Source organism: Sparus aurata, chromosome 12 (assembly GCF_900880675.1).
Source record: "Sparus aurata chromosome 12, fSpaAur1.1, whole genome shotgun sequence".
NCBI classification, from domain to species: domain Eukaryota; kingdom Metazoa; phylum Chordata; class Actinopteri; order Spariformes; family Sparidae; genus Sparus; species Sparus aurata.
The window spans coordinates 23,525,716-23,543,310 of NC_044198.1; the positions used below are offsets into that span (position 1 = coordinate 23,525,716).

Consider the following 17,595-nt stretch of genomic DNA (forward strand, 5'->3'; position numbering starts at 1 on the left):
ACCTTGGCTGTCGACCCCTCTCGCCTGAGAGAGCTTGAGAAAAACCATCTTGAAGCAATCCTGAATCTTAACGTAGATAAGATTTTTCTTTTTTTACGGCTCACTGCAACGTGTCAGCACATATTGTGAAAGTCAAAGCGGTGCTTGTTTATTTCCCAGGCTTTCTCCCCTCCCCTTTCCCCCCCAGTACACTTTTTTTTTTTGTTTGCATGAGGGTCAGGATCCAGAAAAACTGGTGTTTCTCAACCCTCCTGTCACCGGTCAGGAGTCGTGTCAGAGCGAGGAATGTAAACAGCGGCTGCAGAACGCGCCGCCGCCGCTGCTCGCTAATAGGGACGTTCGACTTGTTACGATCCAGGGGAGCGCTCAACTGGCGAGGGGCGCTTTTGCGAGGCATTTCGCTGATGAGAAGCGCGAGAAGGGGCGTAGGAAGTGAGAGGGGAGGCAGGCCATGGGAGGGAGGAGGGGGGAGCAGAGAGAGAGAGGTGCCTATTTGAGATTTCATGTTCTCCTCCAGCCCCCACAGTTTGCAGATAAAGGTTGCCGTTGCCAAGGTGACTTGACAGAGAAAGGGAAAGTATCTGGCTGCGTTTCGCCTGTTCTTGTGCAGCGAGCTTAGAAGCCAGAGGCACAGATAAGATGATTTCAGTCCCTCCTCCACAGAACAAAAGCCGTACGCATGATATACTGCCTTAAATACCTCAGGACACTCTGTGTGCTGCTGCCGTGTGTGTGTTCACTCCAAAGCCGCCTAAATATGCGAAACATGCAGTAATGAGGGGGAAAAAACTCTCACTCTCTCCTCTCTCCCCTTAGAAACCCGTCGCATTGAAACACAGAAGACACAAGGCGTTTACAGTCAAGAGGAAAAAACTCTTATGTTTATTAGCCATGAATTTCACATTGTGAAAAAAATCACATGTACAAAATAATGCCATTAAAAAATAGAAATTAAAACTCTTACATGACAAAAAAAAGAAAAAGATGAAATTGATGCGCACACACCGACAGCGATCTTTTTTCTTCTTTTTTTTTTAATCATTCTGTCTCATTTACATTGTTACATGAAGCGGGACACCGGATTTGGATTTCCAGATGAAACAAGAGGACAGGGCAGGAGTAGAAATGGGAAATGCCACTCAGCAATTAGGTGCAAATTGAAGGGGCATTCAGCACTCGCTGTTGCCGGGGAGACTTGGCTTCTATGGGACAGAAACGCTGCTGTCTGATTGGTTGAGGGGGGCCCACGGGCTCTGCGCTCAGTGGTCGGAGGAGGTCAACACTATGGAGCCACAAGGGTCTCCATTGAAGTCTTGAAATTGCCAATAAAAAAGATGGACTGTGTGTGTGTGTGTGTGTGTGTGAGCAGGAGCTCACAGAGCGGTTTCACCAATTTCTACCCCACGGATTTGATTCTTTGTTTTTTGTTTTTGTCATGAATCCAAGTTGACGGACGTTTTTTGGAAAAAGAAAATATATATACACACACGTAACACCAAAACATTACCTCTTACATTGAAGCTCAATGATTCCCATTAATATTCAATTGCAAAAACGTCAATGTTCAGGTCACCGAGACGGGACGCACGGACAAAAAAAGAAAAACACTTATCAGAGTTACCGAGTACGCAAGTGTTTTAAGACATTCTCTCTTTTTGGTCTTTTAAAAACTTGCTCGTTTTTTTATCTTCCTTTTTCTTTTATCTGAATGCTCGTCGTTGACACTATGGTGAAAAAGCACTGCGGTGTCTGCCCTTTTTTTTTTTTCCCGATGCACAGCTTACTGGATCCAACTCTACTCTCAACCCAGCGGCGGTGAAGAAAGACCGTTAGTTATCAACCCCCGAGGAGCCGAGTTAGCACATGTGACGGTTCCTCCAGCTGCCCCCCCGAGGACAGCTGCGAAGACATTCCTAACCATGTCAGGGTTACTCAGCGACGTCCCCAACAGTTACTAGGTCACAAACTGCATCGTCTCTTATCAGTTTTATGGTTCCTATATCTTCTTGTTTTGTTGGTACAGGGTGATTTAAGACAGGTTTGGACCCAGGTCAGAGCTTAAAGAGAATTTATAAGAAGGAAAAATGAATATTTCTTTCAACTCCCTCTCGACCCCCTCGGCCTAAACCGCGTCCACCACCGGTAATCCGAGCCATTCTTCCTGAAAAACCCCGTGAGAGGTGCACCTCTGTCTCTTCTTTTTTAAAAAAAGAACAAGCTCCTCCTGGGAAAGAGACTGAACTGTGCAAAATGCAGCCCGACTGAGATCAAATTAAAAAAAGAACAAAACACAACACCTGGCCATGCATGACACAACCGGAAACAAACGTACATTCACATAAGAACGCAGGCAGAGTAAAAGTAAATAAATAGGATTAAACATATTAAACATAACACAGTAAATCCTTGTCATATAAATTAAGACTACATTGCAGCGAGTTTTAACAAGAAAAACTGATTCATTCTCAGTTTTAGGGTTAAGGTGACAAGATTTCCTGCGACCACAGAGAAGAGTTCATGCCAGTTTAACTGAATCACTATGAGTGGACATGCTCTACAAAGGGTTCAGCTATGACTCAGCGAGCGAGCCGCGGCTTTTTTTTTTTAACCAGAATAACAGAAAGCATAGCCGGTCTCTTACAGCATTAAGTGTACAGCTGAATGTGCGACAGCGTCCGAATACCGCGTACAGGTGGGTTAGTTAAAACCGGCGCTCGGCGAAGGAGGGGGGTCGGCGTTAATGCGTAGCTGCAAAACAGCAAACATGTAAGGTCGTGACCTTGGAGGCACCTCGACCTCCGCGACCCCCCACCAACGCCACGCACAGGAAAAACCAACTCAGTCCTCCTCAACCTCAGCTGGTGTCGGTCGTCAACACCTCGTGGGCTGGCGAGTGACAGCAAAACTGCCAAAGCCTTCATAAGAGGAAACACTCAGCGGTTCTGTGTCAGAGCGCGTCTTTGAAAGAAGAAGAAGAAGAAGAAGAAGAAAAAGATAGCAAGGGTCAAACAGAAGAGCTTATCAGAGGAGAGAAGGGAAGGTTTGCTCCTTCATTGTGCCTTTTTTTATATATTTATATATATAAATCAGCTAAACTCAGTCATATCTGAGCTGCGTTCGGTTTCGTCAGCACACCCAATCACTGCATTCTCCCTCCCTCGGTCTAAATAGAAACATCCATCATGCTATACACTGCAGTCTCAATGAAAAGAGCTTTTTTTTGTTTTTCTTCTTGTTTATCATAGAGAGAAAGAAAAAAAACATCGATACGGATCCTCACAAGCCTGTGACGACAACACTGAGGGGGGAAAAAGCAGTTTTGCGTAACATGTTCTGGAGTCGTCGTATGGCGGCATGAAAGCACTTGAACGCCACGTGCACACAAGGAGTTGGGAGTCCGTGCCTCACATGACAAGCGGCGGGTTTTGTTTGGTTTGTTTTTTGCGCGACCGACTGCTGCTGCGTGTCTCAGCTTCCTTCTCGGAACCGGGAGGCGACGATCATTCCAGCGAAAGTGTCCGGCCGTACGTGTTTCCTGGCTCTGCGTCGCTTGCGACATCGAGATGAATGCGGGTGTCTGTACATCGCTGCTCAGCGTCTCTTTTCGGGGAGGAAGATGACGTGTGCTTCTTCACAGTTGGGAGTCCAGTAGATGATGCAGAAACAGGGATATCTGAAGGAAGACAGAGGAGATGATAAGACAAAAACACTTGACCGTTTAAGGGTGACTTTTTAATTCAAAGCTTAGAATAACACATCAAGAACAACAAGACGAAGGCTTTCCTGGACAACACCTGTACAATGCTATAGTGTTGATATTTAGCTCAACTGCATTTTATTCACTCCCTCTTCCTCAAAAAGAGCTACTGTATTACCATACACTGTGAAACTATGGCTGATGTAGCCATTGTATACTGTACATCCTGCTAGACTCATAGACTTGGTGAGTCCGCCCACTCTGTTTCTGTAGCCTACAGTCTGGCTGTCGTCAAGCTTCTCCTCTCCCCCACAGCCTACTACACTTTTTCACATCTGAGCGTGTTTTACTCTCAGAATTTCACTCTGGCCGTTTCCATTTTTAAAGCTATTACTTAATATGTACTTATGTATGAGGCACAGATGGTTACAGGCTTGGCAGCCCTCTCTCTCTGCTTCCAATGTGAATGCAATGTGATCAGCTGTTTGGAGATCTATGGCTCGTCTTCTTTCCCTTCCTTGTTGAGATTAGCTAAAACTCAAATAGCGCGTTCCACTCGTGGCTGACTCGTGCTGAAGCCTTGATCAATGTGCTTGAATTCCAAAAAGACTAGCAAAGCATTGGATGCTCATCAATGTAGCCTAGCTTTAGCAGCAGAGTATGCTACTGGTGCATTTAAACTGCATGCTAGCTCTGACTTTTGGGGCATTTTTGCATAAGATTTAGATTGATGCTACTCTCATATCCGTAAACTAAAAACATAGCCAAATCCAGCAGTCGGTTAACTCAGCATAAAGGCGGGAAAAACAGAGTGTAAGACTTCACAGTGTGGTCTGATTTGGTGTTATGACGCATGATACTTCTTGGACACGAACAGTAACCTCCTTGAGTGTAGCTAAGCTAAACGGCTGTGGACTGTAGCTTCAATTTTAGCCATAAGCTCCGTCCGCCAGGCTATACAGCTCATTCATTAAAACATCACATCTTGTTTGTTCAACCCATACAAAAAGACGCAACGTTTTTGGTTTACGGATCCAAATTTGCACGAGTAGCAGTGTGAGCTAACTGTTCCGTTACTGGTGCATTTGAGCTACATGCTAGCTCTGACTTAGGTTAGGCTACATCTTGCAAACTAGCAACACATGTTTTTTAGGGAATATTTAGACATTTTGGGACATTGTTGCTGAGAGTTTGATAAGGAGATGATGCACACTCTTAAGTTTTTAAACTAAATACAAAGCTTAATCCTACAGCAGGGGAATTTAGCAAAAATGCTGGAAAAGGGGGAAAACAGCTAGCTAGCTAGCTAGTCAGCTCTGTCCAATACCAGCAACTCTAAAGCTCACTAATCAAAACTTAACATATTGTTTGTTTACTCAGACAAAAAACACAGAGTAAAGACATCACATAGTGGTTTTATGGGAGGCTTTGGCCCCAGAAAACTTCTTGGGAGTGCAGCTAAGCTAACTGTTAACGACTGTTGGCTGCAGCGTCTAGGGCCATTTAGCCTATATGAGTCATCGGGATCTTCTCAACTTACTCTAAAGTAAATAGACCTAAGCGTATTGCCCGAAATGTCAAATGATTCCTTTTACACTGTGCACATATAGCCAACACCACGCTTCCTCCATTTAAACTCCCACACTGGGAATTGGGAGCCGGATGAAGCGGTTCAGGTTACTTCAGACTAAACTGTATGTAGACTCTGACTCATTTGTTGAGATGATATATTCTTTCGTTTAGTCATGGTCATATTCTTGGATTACCTGGAAAACATAGTCAGGCTTGAAATGGTGACACAACATGCCATAAACGTGACCCTTTCCTGGCTTAAACGCTGCATCTCAGCTCAATCAATTAGACCTTTCTTGCTGAGAAAACCGAGAACTGTTTGGTTGTTATCAAATCCTCAAAACTTCTGGCAGTGCAAATAACTTCTTGATACATAAAACAACCTGGAAATATAGCAAGGAAGTAAAAAAAAAAATCCTGCATTCGTCTAAATGTCAGTACTATTCGTCACTACAAAGAAAAAAAAACTTTCTAAAAAGGAAGGAATCTCAGACAAGTTGAAATTGTTCCCCTGGGAAAAACCGAGAGAGAACTTTCTTTCTTCTCTCGCAGCTACAATCTCCTTCTGTGAGGTCTTACATACTTCCTTTCCCCTTTCATTCCTAAACAGTCAGCCCCTCTCTTCCGTTCCTCCACAATTTTCGTCCTTTTCATGGCGTTCAGGGAGTAGACTTGTCAGTTGCCATGACAGGCAGGCGCACCGAAAAAAAACAAATTCTGTATTAAATTAGCGGCGGGATTATATCCTTCGCTGAGCACTGTGTAGCATTGGCTTAGAGATAGTTAAAACCCCTTCAGTCCGGTTTCTCCTTTTCAGAGATGAGTCACTGGAAAGAAAGGGACAAATATTTCATCCCGTGGAGAGGAGGCACATCACTGTATCGCAGCAGTGAAGCTGCTCCGAGCTGCTTCCTGGCATTATCATAACGGGGAGGGGGGGACTCTGCTGTGCTGGACAGCTGGGGAGTCACTCTCTCCTTCGCTTTCTCAGGAGCTGAGGGCCTACAGCCATTTCAACAATTACACTGCCTGCCTGCCTGCCTGCCTGCCTGGGTATGTGTGGGACCATCGGTACATGGTATATGTGATGTTATGTGATCGTGAGCCTGCAGCACTCAGAAAGATCAGGTTTGCCAGCTGACTACACATGCTCCACATACGTCTGACCTGTTTAGCATCATTGTGGGGAGAGCGGGGTTAGAACGAGGCCAAGAAGACGTAGATGGTAGGCAGAGGAGACTGCAGAGTTCAACGGTAAATTGTCAGAGCGAGACCATCAAGGGTGATGTGTGTCTGGGGGAGGTGAGGGGAGGGAGGGCTGACGCTATCTAGCCCTCCAACTCTCCCTCCTCACTTCCCTCGCTGCCACTTCTCTCAGTCACCTCTACTTGTAACTGATGATGAATGGTTTCCGACGCCGCGTGAGTCGCCGGGCCGCCTCCCTCTCAACCCAGCGTAAAGACCGTAACCTCATCAAAGGGAAGGCGACTGAGAGTGGATTATACTCGCCAGGGTGTTGTAGCCTGCTGGTGTGTGGCTTGTCTAATTGGCAGACCCCCGTTCCCCTCTTGGAGGGATTTCCCCCGCAGGAGCAATAAAAGTATCCTATTCTCTTTCAATTACCCTCTCTGTCCTTCGGCCCATCCCCACAGCCACATAACTCACTTAACCAACGCACACGAGCTTCCTATCGATGCCCCCCAGCGGGCCACTCTCCCGCCCCTGGAGCTCCATCCTCTCCTTCTCCTTTATTCAAGTTTATAATCTATACAGGGAAGTAGCGGCGCAGCGTTCTCCTCAACAACATTAGTAGATGGGGGCTTTCAAAATGTGTAAAACAAACAACCCAAAAAGATCCTGACCGGCTACTCGATCAGAGTCTGTGGAAGCCCTGAGGTCTCAAATTGATGTGGAAAGGTGTTAATTTCACCCAAATCTTCACCGTAGCTGCTGAGCTAAAGGCGTTAGCTGCATCCCGTCTGAGGGCCCTCTCAAATCCTCTCGGTATGAAGCCATTTTATGTTATTCTCGGTTATTTTTTTACATTTTTAAACAAGTTCTCATCTACTTCAGTTGTTTAGGAGAGCGCTGATTTACTGAGAAGCTCCAGAAATGTTTTGTGGACCACAAAACTTCGCCTGACTTTCCATCGGCACGCAGTAGATAATGGCTGAATCATCGTTTTGGGGTAATCTGTTCCTTTAAGTTGCATAATTGTTTCTTAAAACTTTGCCTTTATATTACTGTAAAGGAATTAAAGGGAAAGGGAAGGAAATTAACCAATAATCTTGTTTCATCTATAGCCCTCATCTGGTGGTCTGCTTCACAAATCCCGAATGGACTGAGCACTAATTCATTTATATAAATATATTAGAAATTACACCAAAAAAGCAACTGAATCAACGTTTACTGATGGGTAGAGGTAAAAATGCCAAAAAGAGACCTTCACTGACGTTTCCCCTCCTGTTGAACTCACTGTGAACAGTTCAAAACCTTAATATTGATGTAGCAGAGCCAGAGATTACTTCAGAGATGTCTCATTTTTCTTCCTTGTTAAAGCCTTGTACATTATGCACAATGCAACCCGACTGCCAACAGCTGAAGTCAGAGATATCTGGTGTGTGTTCGGCTAATGTAACCTCGAGCCACTGGCCTCGAACAGAGACGAGGAGGTCAGGTGAGCTCACTTCTTTCTACCTCCACACCCCCAGATGTCTTTTCTTTTCATTTTCAAATTTACAGTCTTCAGACTCGGCAGATACTGACTCAAGATGTATAACTTGAAGCAATTTATCATTAAGCATATGCAGTAGTGCTCCCAAAGACCTGTAAACAGATTTCGAGGCGCTGGTTTCTTCCTTTCAGACACACAAAGAGACCTGAGAGGTCAAACTCACCTCGGGGAAAGGTTGCAGGTCGAAGGTTTTGGGTCTCAGGCAGGCAGATGTTTCCAGGTACTGACGAAAGCAGTGGGAATGAGCGAGTATGGCACAGTGGTGATGCTGTTCCAAGCATCCAAGGTGGGGTCATAGCAGTCCAAAGTTTTGCAGCGCTGCGTGCCAAAGTACCCACCCACCACATACAGTTTGTTCCCTGACGCCACAGCCTGGCAGCTCATCCGCTTGGCTGTCACGTCGCCCACTTTAGTCCACTGGTAAGTCTCACTGCTGAATTTATAAGCCGAGCACGCTGAGAACTCTGTGTCCCCGCCCATGACAAAGATCTGGTTTCCCAGCACGGCGGCGGCTGTGTAGCGCCACGGCTGCGGGCAGGACGCCGGCACAGTCCATCGGTTCTCCTGCGGGTCGTAGCACTGCACCTTGGGCAGCTTGTCGTGGGTGACGCTGGTTCCTCCAAAAGCAAAGAGCTTGAGTTTGACGCTGACGACCGCTGCGTTGCTAACACCCTCTCTCAAAGGAGCTACCATGGTCCATTTGTTTGCCACTGGGTCAAACTGCTCCACCTGTTTGAGTGATACAGACGGGGAGGCCGGGAGGCAGCCAGTTGCTGCGGTGTGACCTCCGACCACGTAGAGGCAGTGTTTCAGCTCTGCAGAGCCGTGACCAAACCTGGCAATGAGCATGGGCGCTGCCTTCGACCATTCTTCATGGACGGTGTCGTAGACCCATACATCTTTGGACACACCGTTCTCTGAGCCTCTTCCGCCAGTGATGTACACCTTGCAGCCGATGGCGCAGGCGCTGAACTCCTTCCTGGGGCTGGGGATGTCAGCCTTGGGGATGATCTCTTTGGCTTTCTGGTCCACCAGGTACAACTTATCACACATGAAAGTCTGCCCGCCCAGAAGAAAGAGGGCATGGCTGGTTTTCCTTGGTCGTGCACATGGGCTGTTGACGACGCCATCGTTCTGCAGGATCTTCAGCTTGCATCGGATAGCCTCATCCACCAGCTCCTTGCTCTTGGCCTGGGCGTTGATCAACTCTTCCGTAGACACGTTCTCCATGAGAAAGATGGCAGGCAGCAGCGCCAGGCGAACCGTTCTCAGGAGCTCTGGAAGGTGGCAGTGCCTCTTTTCCAGGTCGTAGTTGATCCAGTTGAGTGCCGCTTCATAAACCAGTCTCTCGTCTTCCGTCTCCAGCTCCTCGTGTGACAAAAGCTGCACCACCATATCTTTGGGCAGTTGGAGGAAGTCCTCCGTCTTGCAAATAGCGGGAAAGTTGCTGAGGCACATTCCCCAGGAGAGCTCTGACAGCTTGGTGCACTGGTGGGCGTCAGACAACAACAGCATGCCAAGGCAGTTAGACGGGTGAAGGTTTCTCTCCAGGAATTCGGCACAGGCATCCCGGATGTCCTGAAACTCGAGCATGTCCCCAGCCTCTAGCAGCGACTCCGCATTCTCCTCATTGATGACCACACGGGACGAGTAAGCGTAATCCAGCAGGAGCTCTAAAACCTCCGGGTGGATGGAGTCACGGAAGTCTACCTCACTGGCCTGGCTCTCCCTCAGCCCGCCGCTGAACATGGCCTCAAAGTATCGGCTGCAGGCTGCCAGCACGGCGCGGTGGCAGGGGAAGGAGCGGCTCCCGGCGTGAAGCAGGACATCCGTGAAAAGCCGCTGCTGCCGGAGTGAGTTGAGGTGCATGAGGACACTGTCGGCATAGGAGGACTTGTGGAACAGGTAGATGTTCATAGAGCCGGTGCTGGCTCTTGATTTCCGGTTCTCATGGACGCACACGGACATTTTCATTGAATCCTGAAAAAGACAAGGGAAGAAAAAGACAGAGCTCTTGTCAATGCTTTTCATTTTTTGAAAGTAGGTGACCTTTTTTTTGCAGTGAGCAAAGATTTAAATGAGTTTACATTAAAGACGAGGCAAGTTTTTGGTCATGAAATGTGCATGTACACAGCATAAACAACAAAATCAGATCATTAGAGAGTTTTAAGCATCGATCTTCTATCATTCGATCTCGGTCTGAATTCACTGAAGGTCTCCACTCCTCCATGCTCCTCTTCCACTTCGATCCGTCCGCCACTAATTAGCCCGGACACATATCCAATGATATCAACTTCTGCGCACTACTGCATCTTCTACTAACTTCACATTTTTCACTGTGTCCACTAATTTTGAAGTTAAATGCAAAATATGCGGGAGAGACTTAGGTTTATGTAGGTTTATATGCCAAAGCAGTGTGTAATCACTGTAAATCAGACGAAATTATGTTGTTTACCAGAGAGACCAGACTGTTTGTCTGTAAGATTAGTCATGAGGAAGCAGACTGCGGGAGTTTCGGCAGCTTCCAATCAAGTATTAAAGTGTGCCGTCATTTTTCCTTATTAAATATTCTCAGCCTCAACTATTTTATATGCACACTGAGATGTCTAAATAATGCATTTTGCAACCGTGACATGATGGATTATGTGTATTTTCTTGGAGAGTATTGCAATCCTTCTCGAGAGAACAGGGAGACAAGGGATGCAGTGATTGCGAGTTGCAAAACAGCATACGTTTGGGAGTTATGAAGGTCAAGTAGATAACAATTGGCTTCTCGCGGAGACTAGAGGGCTTTTCCGCTTTCGGCTCCAAGCAGTACTAATCCCCCTCTTTTTTAGAGATACCATGATTTACAAGTAAGTTCCTTCGCAGAGCTCTTTAAGAAAAGAGGAGAGAAAGAGACAGCAGGACTCTTTTTAAGCCTCTGAGAAATGCACCAAATTTACTCCACTCCCCCTCCAGAAAGTCGCAGCTCCCATCTTCGCTGTCCTTGCTCTGTCCTCGCTCCCAGCTCACATTTATTCCACCCAATTTCCGGGCGCGTCAAGTGCCTCCTTCACTCTGTTTGCAGAGTCCCCGTGTGACCTAGTAAATCCACAGCTGTCAGATACTTTGACCGGACTTGCAGTCTTTTTTAAGTTCTCTTCTAGGTCACCGCTGATGATTTTTGGAGTGACAGAACATCGCTCAATCTAAGGAATAAACCTCAAAAACCAATCATACAACCGAAAACTGCCATTTAACATCCAAACAGGTATCAGTTAACAGCTGATCACAGCTAGAATCCATCAGTTAAATCTTAAGATAACAACTTTTTAAGACAAAAGAGAATGAAAACATCCATAAAATGTACTAAAACACTCCTGCAGGTTGTCACAAACACAGTTAAAGACTTAAGTTAATGACTTAGTGCAGAGCTCATGACTTTGAGGTGACTGACAACATGACACAGATGTTGTGTATTCATCTATGCTTTTATTTTGTAGGGGCTATGAGTACCATTTATTTTTTTATTTGTATTTATCCATTATAACTGACTCAAGTCAAGACAATAACCGACAATTACTTGCCTCTAATGACCGAAACCGATGAGATAATTGATCATTTCACTGTTTGTTCACTTGTAAAAGTTCATCATAGCCTGAAGTTTATGAACGCCGCAGGGTAAGAAAGTATTTTTCTTCTTCCCTCTCTCTAATTTCATCGTAAACAATAAAAACTCAATAAAATTAACCGTCGGCCTCTCTGCAGGTGATCTGATTCTCAAAAGAGCAATTTTTAGGTAAACCACCACTTCAAGACTTCCAAAGTTCAAAAGTTTCCAGGTGTTGTCGGTGGCTCCTCTGTGAAGCAGCTGCAGAGCGGAGCGGACAGTTCCCATTTTCCTTCAGTTGCATCATCTGCTCCAAAAATCCTCAGAATGCTGTCTTATGAATAGACAATGGGGCGTGAACCACATACAAATCAAAGTCCAGCGGGGCTTTCCAGCGAGTACTGTTTTACTCACACCTTCGGCTTCCACAGAACTGTATTGTTCCCGGTCATATGTTCCAGGGTTATGATTAAATTCCAGTTAAACCAACTCCCCAGACCAGCTGCTCTATGTAATGTTTTTTTATTTTCACCCAGGCTGTTTCGTGGCAGCTGTCAATGGAGAAAACACGACCTGCAGCATGTGTTAGCTCAAAATATTCTTTGTGCACAACTGTGTGTATTTGCCTTCAGCCGATATGAAGGCAGGCGCTTCAAGTTTTTTGGCCAAGCTAGCAGCACGCCTCTGGGGACGGCACTGTCAGTCACAGCTCCAGTTTGGTTCAGACTTGTCTGACGATGTCACCAACTACTGCATGGATTGTTATGACATTTGGTTTAGGACATTCATGGTGCCCAGAGGATGAAGTCTACTGACTCGTAACTGGTCATTTTTTGGATGGTTTAACATGAAAGTTCGTACAGGCGATAATTCTCCGTTGAGGAGGAACAGTAATAACTTTGTTTAGGATTTAAATGTTTTACTTCTTTATGACCAGTTACCTGCAAAATGAATGGAATAGCAACGACTTCTTTAGCGTAACTTTGTTCACTGCTAATCAGCAAGTGTTAGCATGCTAACATGCGATACTAAAATGGTAAAAGATTGCACATTAGACTTCCCAACAGGATAAGTTGACTCCAAAACGGACATTTAGTCATTAACAACTCTGGTCTTGTTGGTGCTGGTCACCAGCAAAACCAGCATATGTTGTGTTTTGGTGCTGGTCTATGCCTTTTTTTTTCCAGCAGGAAAAAGATGTTGACTTGTTTTAAAACATAAAAAAGAAAAATTGAAATGTCTCAATTTAGCTTGTCCGCCTTAGTCCAAGTCTTCAGAAGCCACAAGATCCCAAATCGATTTGAAAAGACGTTATTTACACCAGAATCTTTACTGTAACTGCAAAGCTACAAGCGTTAGCATGCAACCTGTCCTGCGTGGATGCACAAGCTCAACCGAGGGTGTAAATTATTTATTATTCAATCAATCAATTTGGGATCTTGTAGACTTGAATAAAGCAGTTTGGAGCCATTTTATTGATCTATTTTTTTAACATTTCAAAACAAGTCCCCATCTATATCACTTGTTTAAACGGATGCTAGCCTTACAACGCTGTTTTGCCGCGGAGCTTCAGAAATGTTTGGAGGACTACGAAACTTAAACTGTTAGCATTAGCATCGACTAGCGGTAACTCAAAACTCACTGCAGCGTCACATATCTCCTACGACGGCTGCAGACTCTCGCTCTTGTTATTCTAATGCCGAAGACTTCACAAAGAAATATCTGGTTTAATAGTGACGCTAAATGACTCATAAATGTGACACGCTTGAAACAACAAGAATAAGCAGCCTGCAGAGACTTAAAACTATACTAAATGTTCCACAGGTGTCCTCACAGCTGTCAGGTACACTCTCGCCTGAGTGAGGAATGTATTCCAATTAAAAGTCATATTTCACAATAATTATAAGCGGCACGAAATTATTTATCACGACTTGATGACATACACAACCGACCGCAACCTTGGCTCGTCGGGATTTATTGCATTCCAGCGCTGACAAAAACTTGCAACCCGTCATCCTCTGGCCTCTGGCTGCGCTATAATGAGAATATTCTAACCTGCTCTCTCACCTGCACGTCAACCTCCCTCCCACACACACACACACACACACACACACACACAAACACACATGCATACAGATACCGCAGCACGTGTTTTCTAATTACAGCTTGCAAATGGCTCGATTTGAATGAGTGGTCCTAATAAATCAGGCACTTAATTGGAGAAGGTTTTTTTTTTTTTGCATGTACTCATTAATTAGCACGTTATTAATTGTAACCCTGGGTGAGTCCAGGTCCGAGGCAGGAGAACACCTTGATTAGTCACGACGGGGGACTAAAATGATTGAGAACAAACCAACAGTCGTGTTTGTGCTCCGAGGAGAGATGGAGGACAACTCTGCCTCACCTGAAATCTCCATCGGAGAAAACATCATTGTCGCAGCCCTTTTATCAAACAATCTGTTGCCTGACTTCCAGAGTATAATCATTTCCTCTCCGAGATGACTCACAAGAGCTGCTTTCTCATCTCGATAATGGCACGGCACGACAGAGCCGAGTTCTCAGAAATGCCAAATATTTTTGCTCCGTTGTCCAAATAAAACTTTGCGCCAAGAGGTTTGAAATGTCTCGGGTTCTTGCTCGGCTTTCTACTTATCTCCTCGACCGTTTGTGCTCGTTATAATTTCAGGTCTCTCTCTTAATTTCGAAATCGTGACAATCACAGCCTGCGCGCCGCGTTTTCCCCATTGAATTACACACCGCCTCCTGTTTTGCACTTTTATCAAACAAACTTTCTCGGTAGATGAATGAGAGCTGAACAAAGAGAGGAGCAGTCAAACAGATACTTAAATCATTTGCATATTAAAGGATAAAGCCTGGACTACCAACTACAGCCTGCACGTCCTGAAAACCCCCAGTGTTCATTTACTTGCGATTTAAATGGAAATGTGTGCTTTGCTTCAACTCTCCAGTGGGAAGTTTTGTATTATTATTCAATGCAAAACCTTCAGAATCAAACAGAAACTTGGTTTTAAAAAGATTTTTTCTTACATGGAACATACTTTGTGTTCTCCTTGATCACAAACATCAACACCTCTTCAGACGGCAAACAGCCGGACGTCCCTCTGGATATTAACCCAACACGTTCAAACACAGATTATTAGGGGGGGGGGATCAGATTACTGCAACCCCCATATAACCACTCAAATCAGATTATTGCTTTAACCTAGTTGCTGACAGTAAACAAGCTGCTGTGAAACTCTTTGACTGACTGTCAGGCAGAGACTGATGTCAGGTGTTTCAAAACTTTATCCATGAAATTAGATTGGAAATGATGAAAAAATGAGTCGATCATAAGAAAAATACCAAACATTTCTCTGATTCCAGCTTCTCAAATGTGAATCTTAGCTGCTCATATTGAATAAAGTGATTGGAAACTGAATATCTTTGCAGAGAAGCGATTTGAAGACTCGACTTTGAGCTTCAGGGAACTTTGATGGACATGTTTCACTCTTTTTACTCGGTTATTAGTTTATTACATGAGCCCACTGAAACTATTAACTCAAAGTAGACGAGCAGAAATAGAAAAGTCTTGGAGCCGACTGGAGCTGAAACAGCCATCGATTCGTTGACTGAGAAAAATAACCAATTGTTTTGATCAGGGCCAGAGAATAATGATTATTCTCATCGTCAAATAATCTGATGATGATTTCATTGATTAACCGATGAGTCGTTTGATCTATAAAATGTCAGAAAACAGTCAAAAGCCCGAGATAATGTAGAGAAACCTGAAAATATTCGCATTTAAGAAGCTGCAATCGGCAAATTCTGACTTTTATTCCTTTAAAAACAAAACTCAAAGTGATTAATCGACAATAAAAATCGTCAATGACTAATTGATTAATCGATTAATCATCGCAGCTCCAATTCTGACACTTGTTTAATTCGCTTTGAAGCAAAAACTGTGAGAAAATGCGACACATTCTCTGCTTCAGCTTCTCAAATGTGAGAATTTGCTGCTTGCTGCTGGTTCATCAGACATGAAAAGTCGAATCTTTCACCAATCTTAACATCAAACACCTGACTGATCATAGAAAATCATCACTGGGTTCATTAATAAAAGCAACTATTAATTACAGCCACTGCTCTTGGTGTTACAACTGACTGGTGGTCACTAACAGTAACTTGGCGTGAGAGGAGGAGAATATTCCAGCAGCGTGACACTGAGATCCGGCTGGATGTCTGCGAGAGTTGTCATCCTCATCCCCCCTTCACAGAGAGCAGATCCACAGGCACATCACCGGAAAGCACATACATGCCACACTCCACAAAAAAGAAGCGCACAGTGAGAAAGAAAAAGGAGAGAGAGAGAGAGAGAAGGCATGCGAGCCTCTGCTCTCGCTCTGTATCCGAGCTGAGGCCCGGCTTTGGCTGCAGTCTGTTTTAAAATCATTGCCAGGTGTTCACAGTCAACCATGGACTCAGGAAGAGAGGGATGGGGAGGGAGAGACTTCAAAAGTAAACACCACAGGCTCATATGGGCCGGCTCAGTACATCTGCCACTTGGAGGAAGAAAGGAAAAAAATGAAACAAAATGCAAAAACATGGACGCTGTTTTTGATTGATCTGCATCAATCTGCATCAGACTCAAATGTATGTCTTCGAACCCAGATGTGCATTCACACCCAGAAGAGCTCCACTGTTGACTTTTATTCATTTATAACAAAAAGAAAAAAAATCACACCTTCTGCATGCATGGGTATGCAAGACACAAGGGGAGAGTGCACAAAGGACTGAGAGGGAGCTGGGGAGCAGATTGCATGGAAATAAAGAAGAAGCAGGAATAACAGTGAAAACACAACACGGACACGAGCAGCGGGTCTGTTGTGCATCAGCCTCTTTCTCTGCCACAGCCCCCGAGTTTTCCATCATCAGGTGAAAATCAGACACAAAAACAACGGGGTGCAGCAGCTGATGGAATTAAAACTAACAAATGTGTTTGTGAGGTGTGATCATGAGAAAAAAGGAGGAGATATTTATTTATTTTTACCTCTTTGGGTGAAAGCAGGAGTTCAATCGTGTCCGCGGGATCCCTCGAACATGCCACTTCTGACAGAGCCACGATGCAAAAGCCTGCGCGCCCGGGGAGCGAAACAACTCCGTGGTTATTCCCCGAGAAGCTGCAGCGAGACGAGGCCGCTTTCTCCCTCAGATTACTGCGCTACAGCTGACTCTGGATCAGATCCGGCGAAGTAGTAGTTTTTCTATGAAACAGGAAAAAAGAAGCTGTTTCAGTGGGTTGAAGATGATCGGAGGCGTTTCTCCTCCTGTGCTGCTCCGCTCCTGAGTGTCGCTCCTCCGCCTGCGCTCTCAGTCCTCTCCGGCTGGATCAATGGGTGTGTTTACAAAGAGAGGAGGGGGGAGGGAGAGAGAGAAGGAGGGAGAGAGAGGGGGGGTGACGCCTCCTCCTAGTGCAGGAAATGAAGTGAGACAGACTATGTGCGAAGATGAGGAGGATTCATCGTCTCAGGGCACAAGTTTCCCCCGCAAACGTGCAAACAGTTGGTTTAAGTTGGTAGATATATATTTTTTTGCACTGTTCCTTTAAGCCTCAACAAACTCTCCTTTGTTTTTCAAGACTGAATCAACAGAAACAAACTGAGGCTGCTGTTTTGACTTTGTCTATATGTGGCGGACCCCGCCACCTCTCTAGCCTCGACCTTATTCTCCTCCGAGAACAGCTCGTTTGTTCAGTTACGAAAGACGTAAATATGTATGAGTTTGCATCGTTACCTCATTGATATTGTAAATATTCAAATTCTGAGTTTGAACGCTTTCGCCAAAGTGCCCCTTTAAAGTTGCGCTCGTGTTTATGAACCTTAAACCTCAACCAGGCATCTGAAAAGTGAACAGTCAGCAGTTTTCAGACTAAGATTTACTTATGAACCATTTATAAAACATTTAAATCGGCCTCATCCACAACATGCAGGGAACACTCGTGTT

General features: G+C 45.0%; 1 protein-coding gene across 1 annotated transcript; it reads right to left on the minus strand.

Moving 5' to 3' along the window:
* Nucleotides 1-852: 852 nt before the first annotated feature.
* Nucleotides 853-16,992, minus strand: enc1 (ectodermal-neural cortex 1). Its single transcript, XM_030436433.1, has 3 exons — nucleotides 16,643-16,992; nucleotides 8,167-9,983; nucleotides 853-3,673 (listed from the first exon to the last, which is right to left on the minus strand). The coding sequence occupies exon 2, from the start codon at nucleotides 9,975-9,977 to the stop codon at nucleotides 8,202-8,204; it is 1,776 nt and encodes a 591-aa protein (XP_030292293.1). The 5' UTR covers nucleotides 9,978-9,983; nucleotides 16,643-16,992; the 3' UTR covers nucleotides 853-3,673; nucleotides 8,167-8,201.
* Nucleotides 16,993-17,595: the final 603 nt, after the last annotated feature.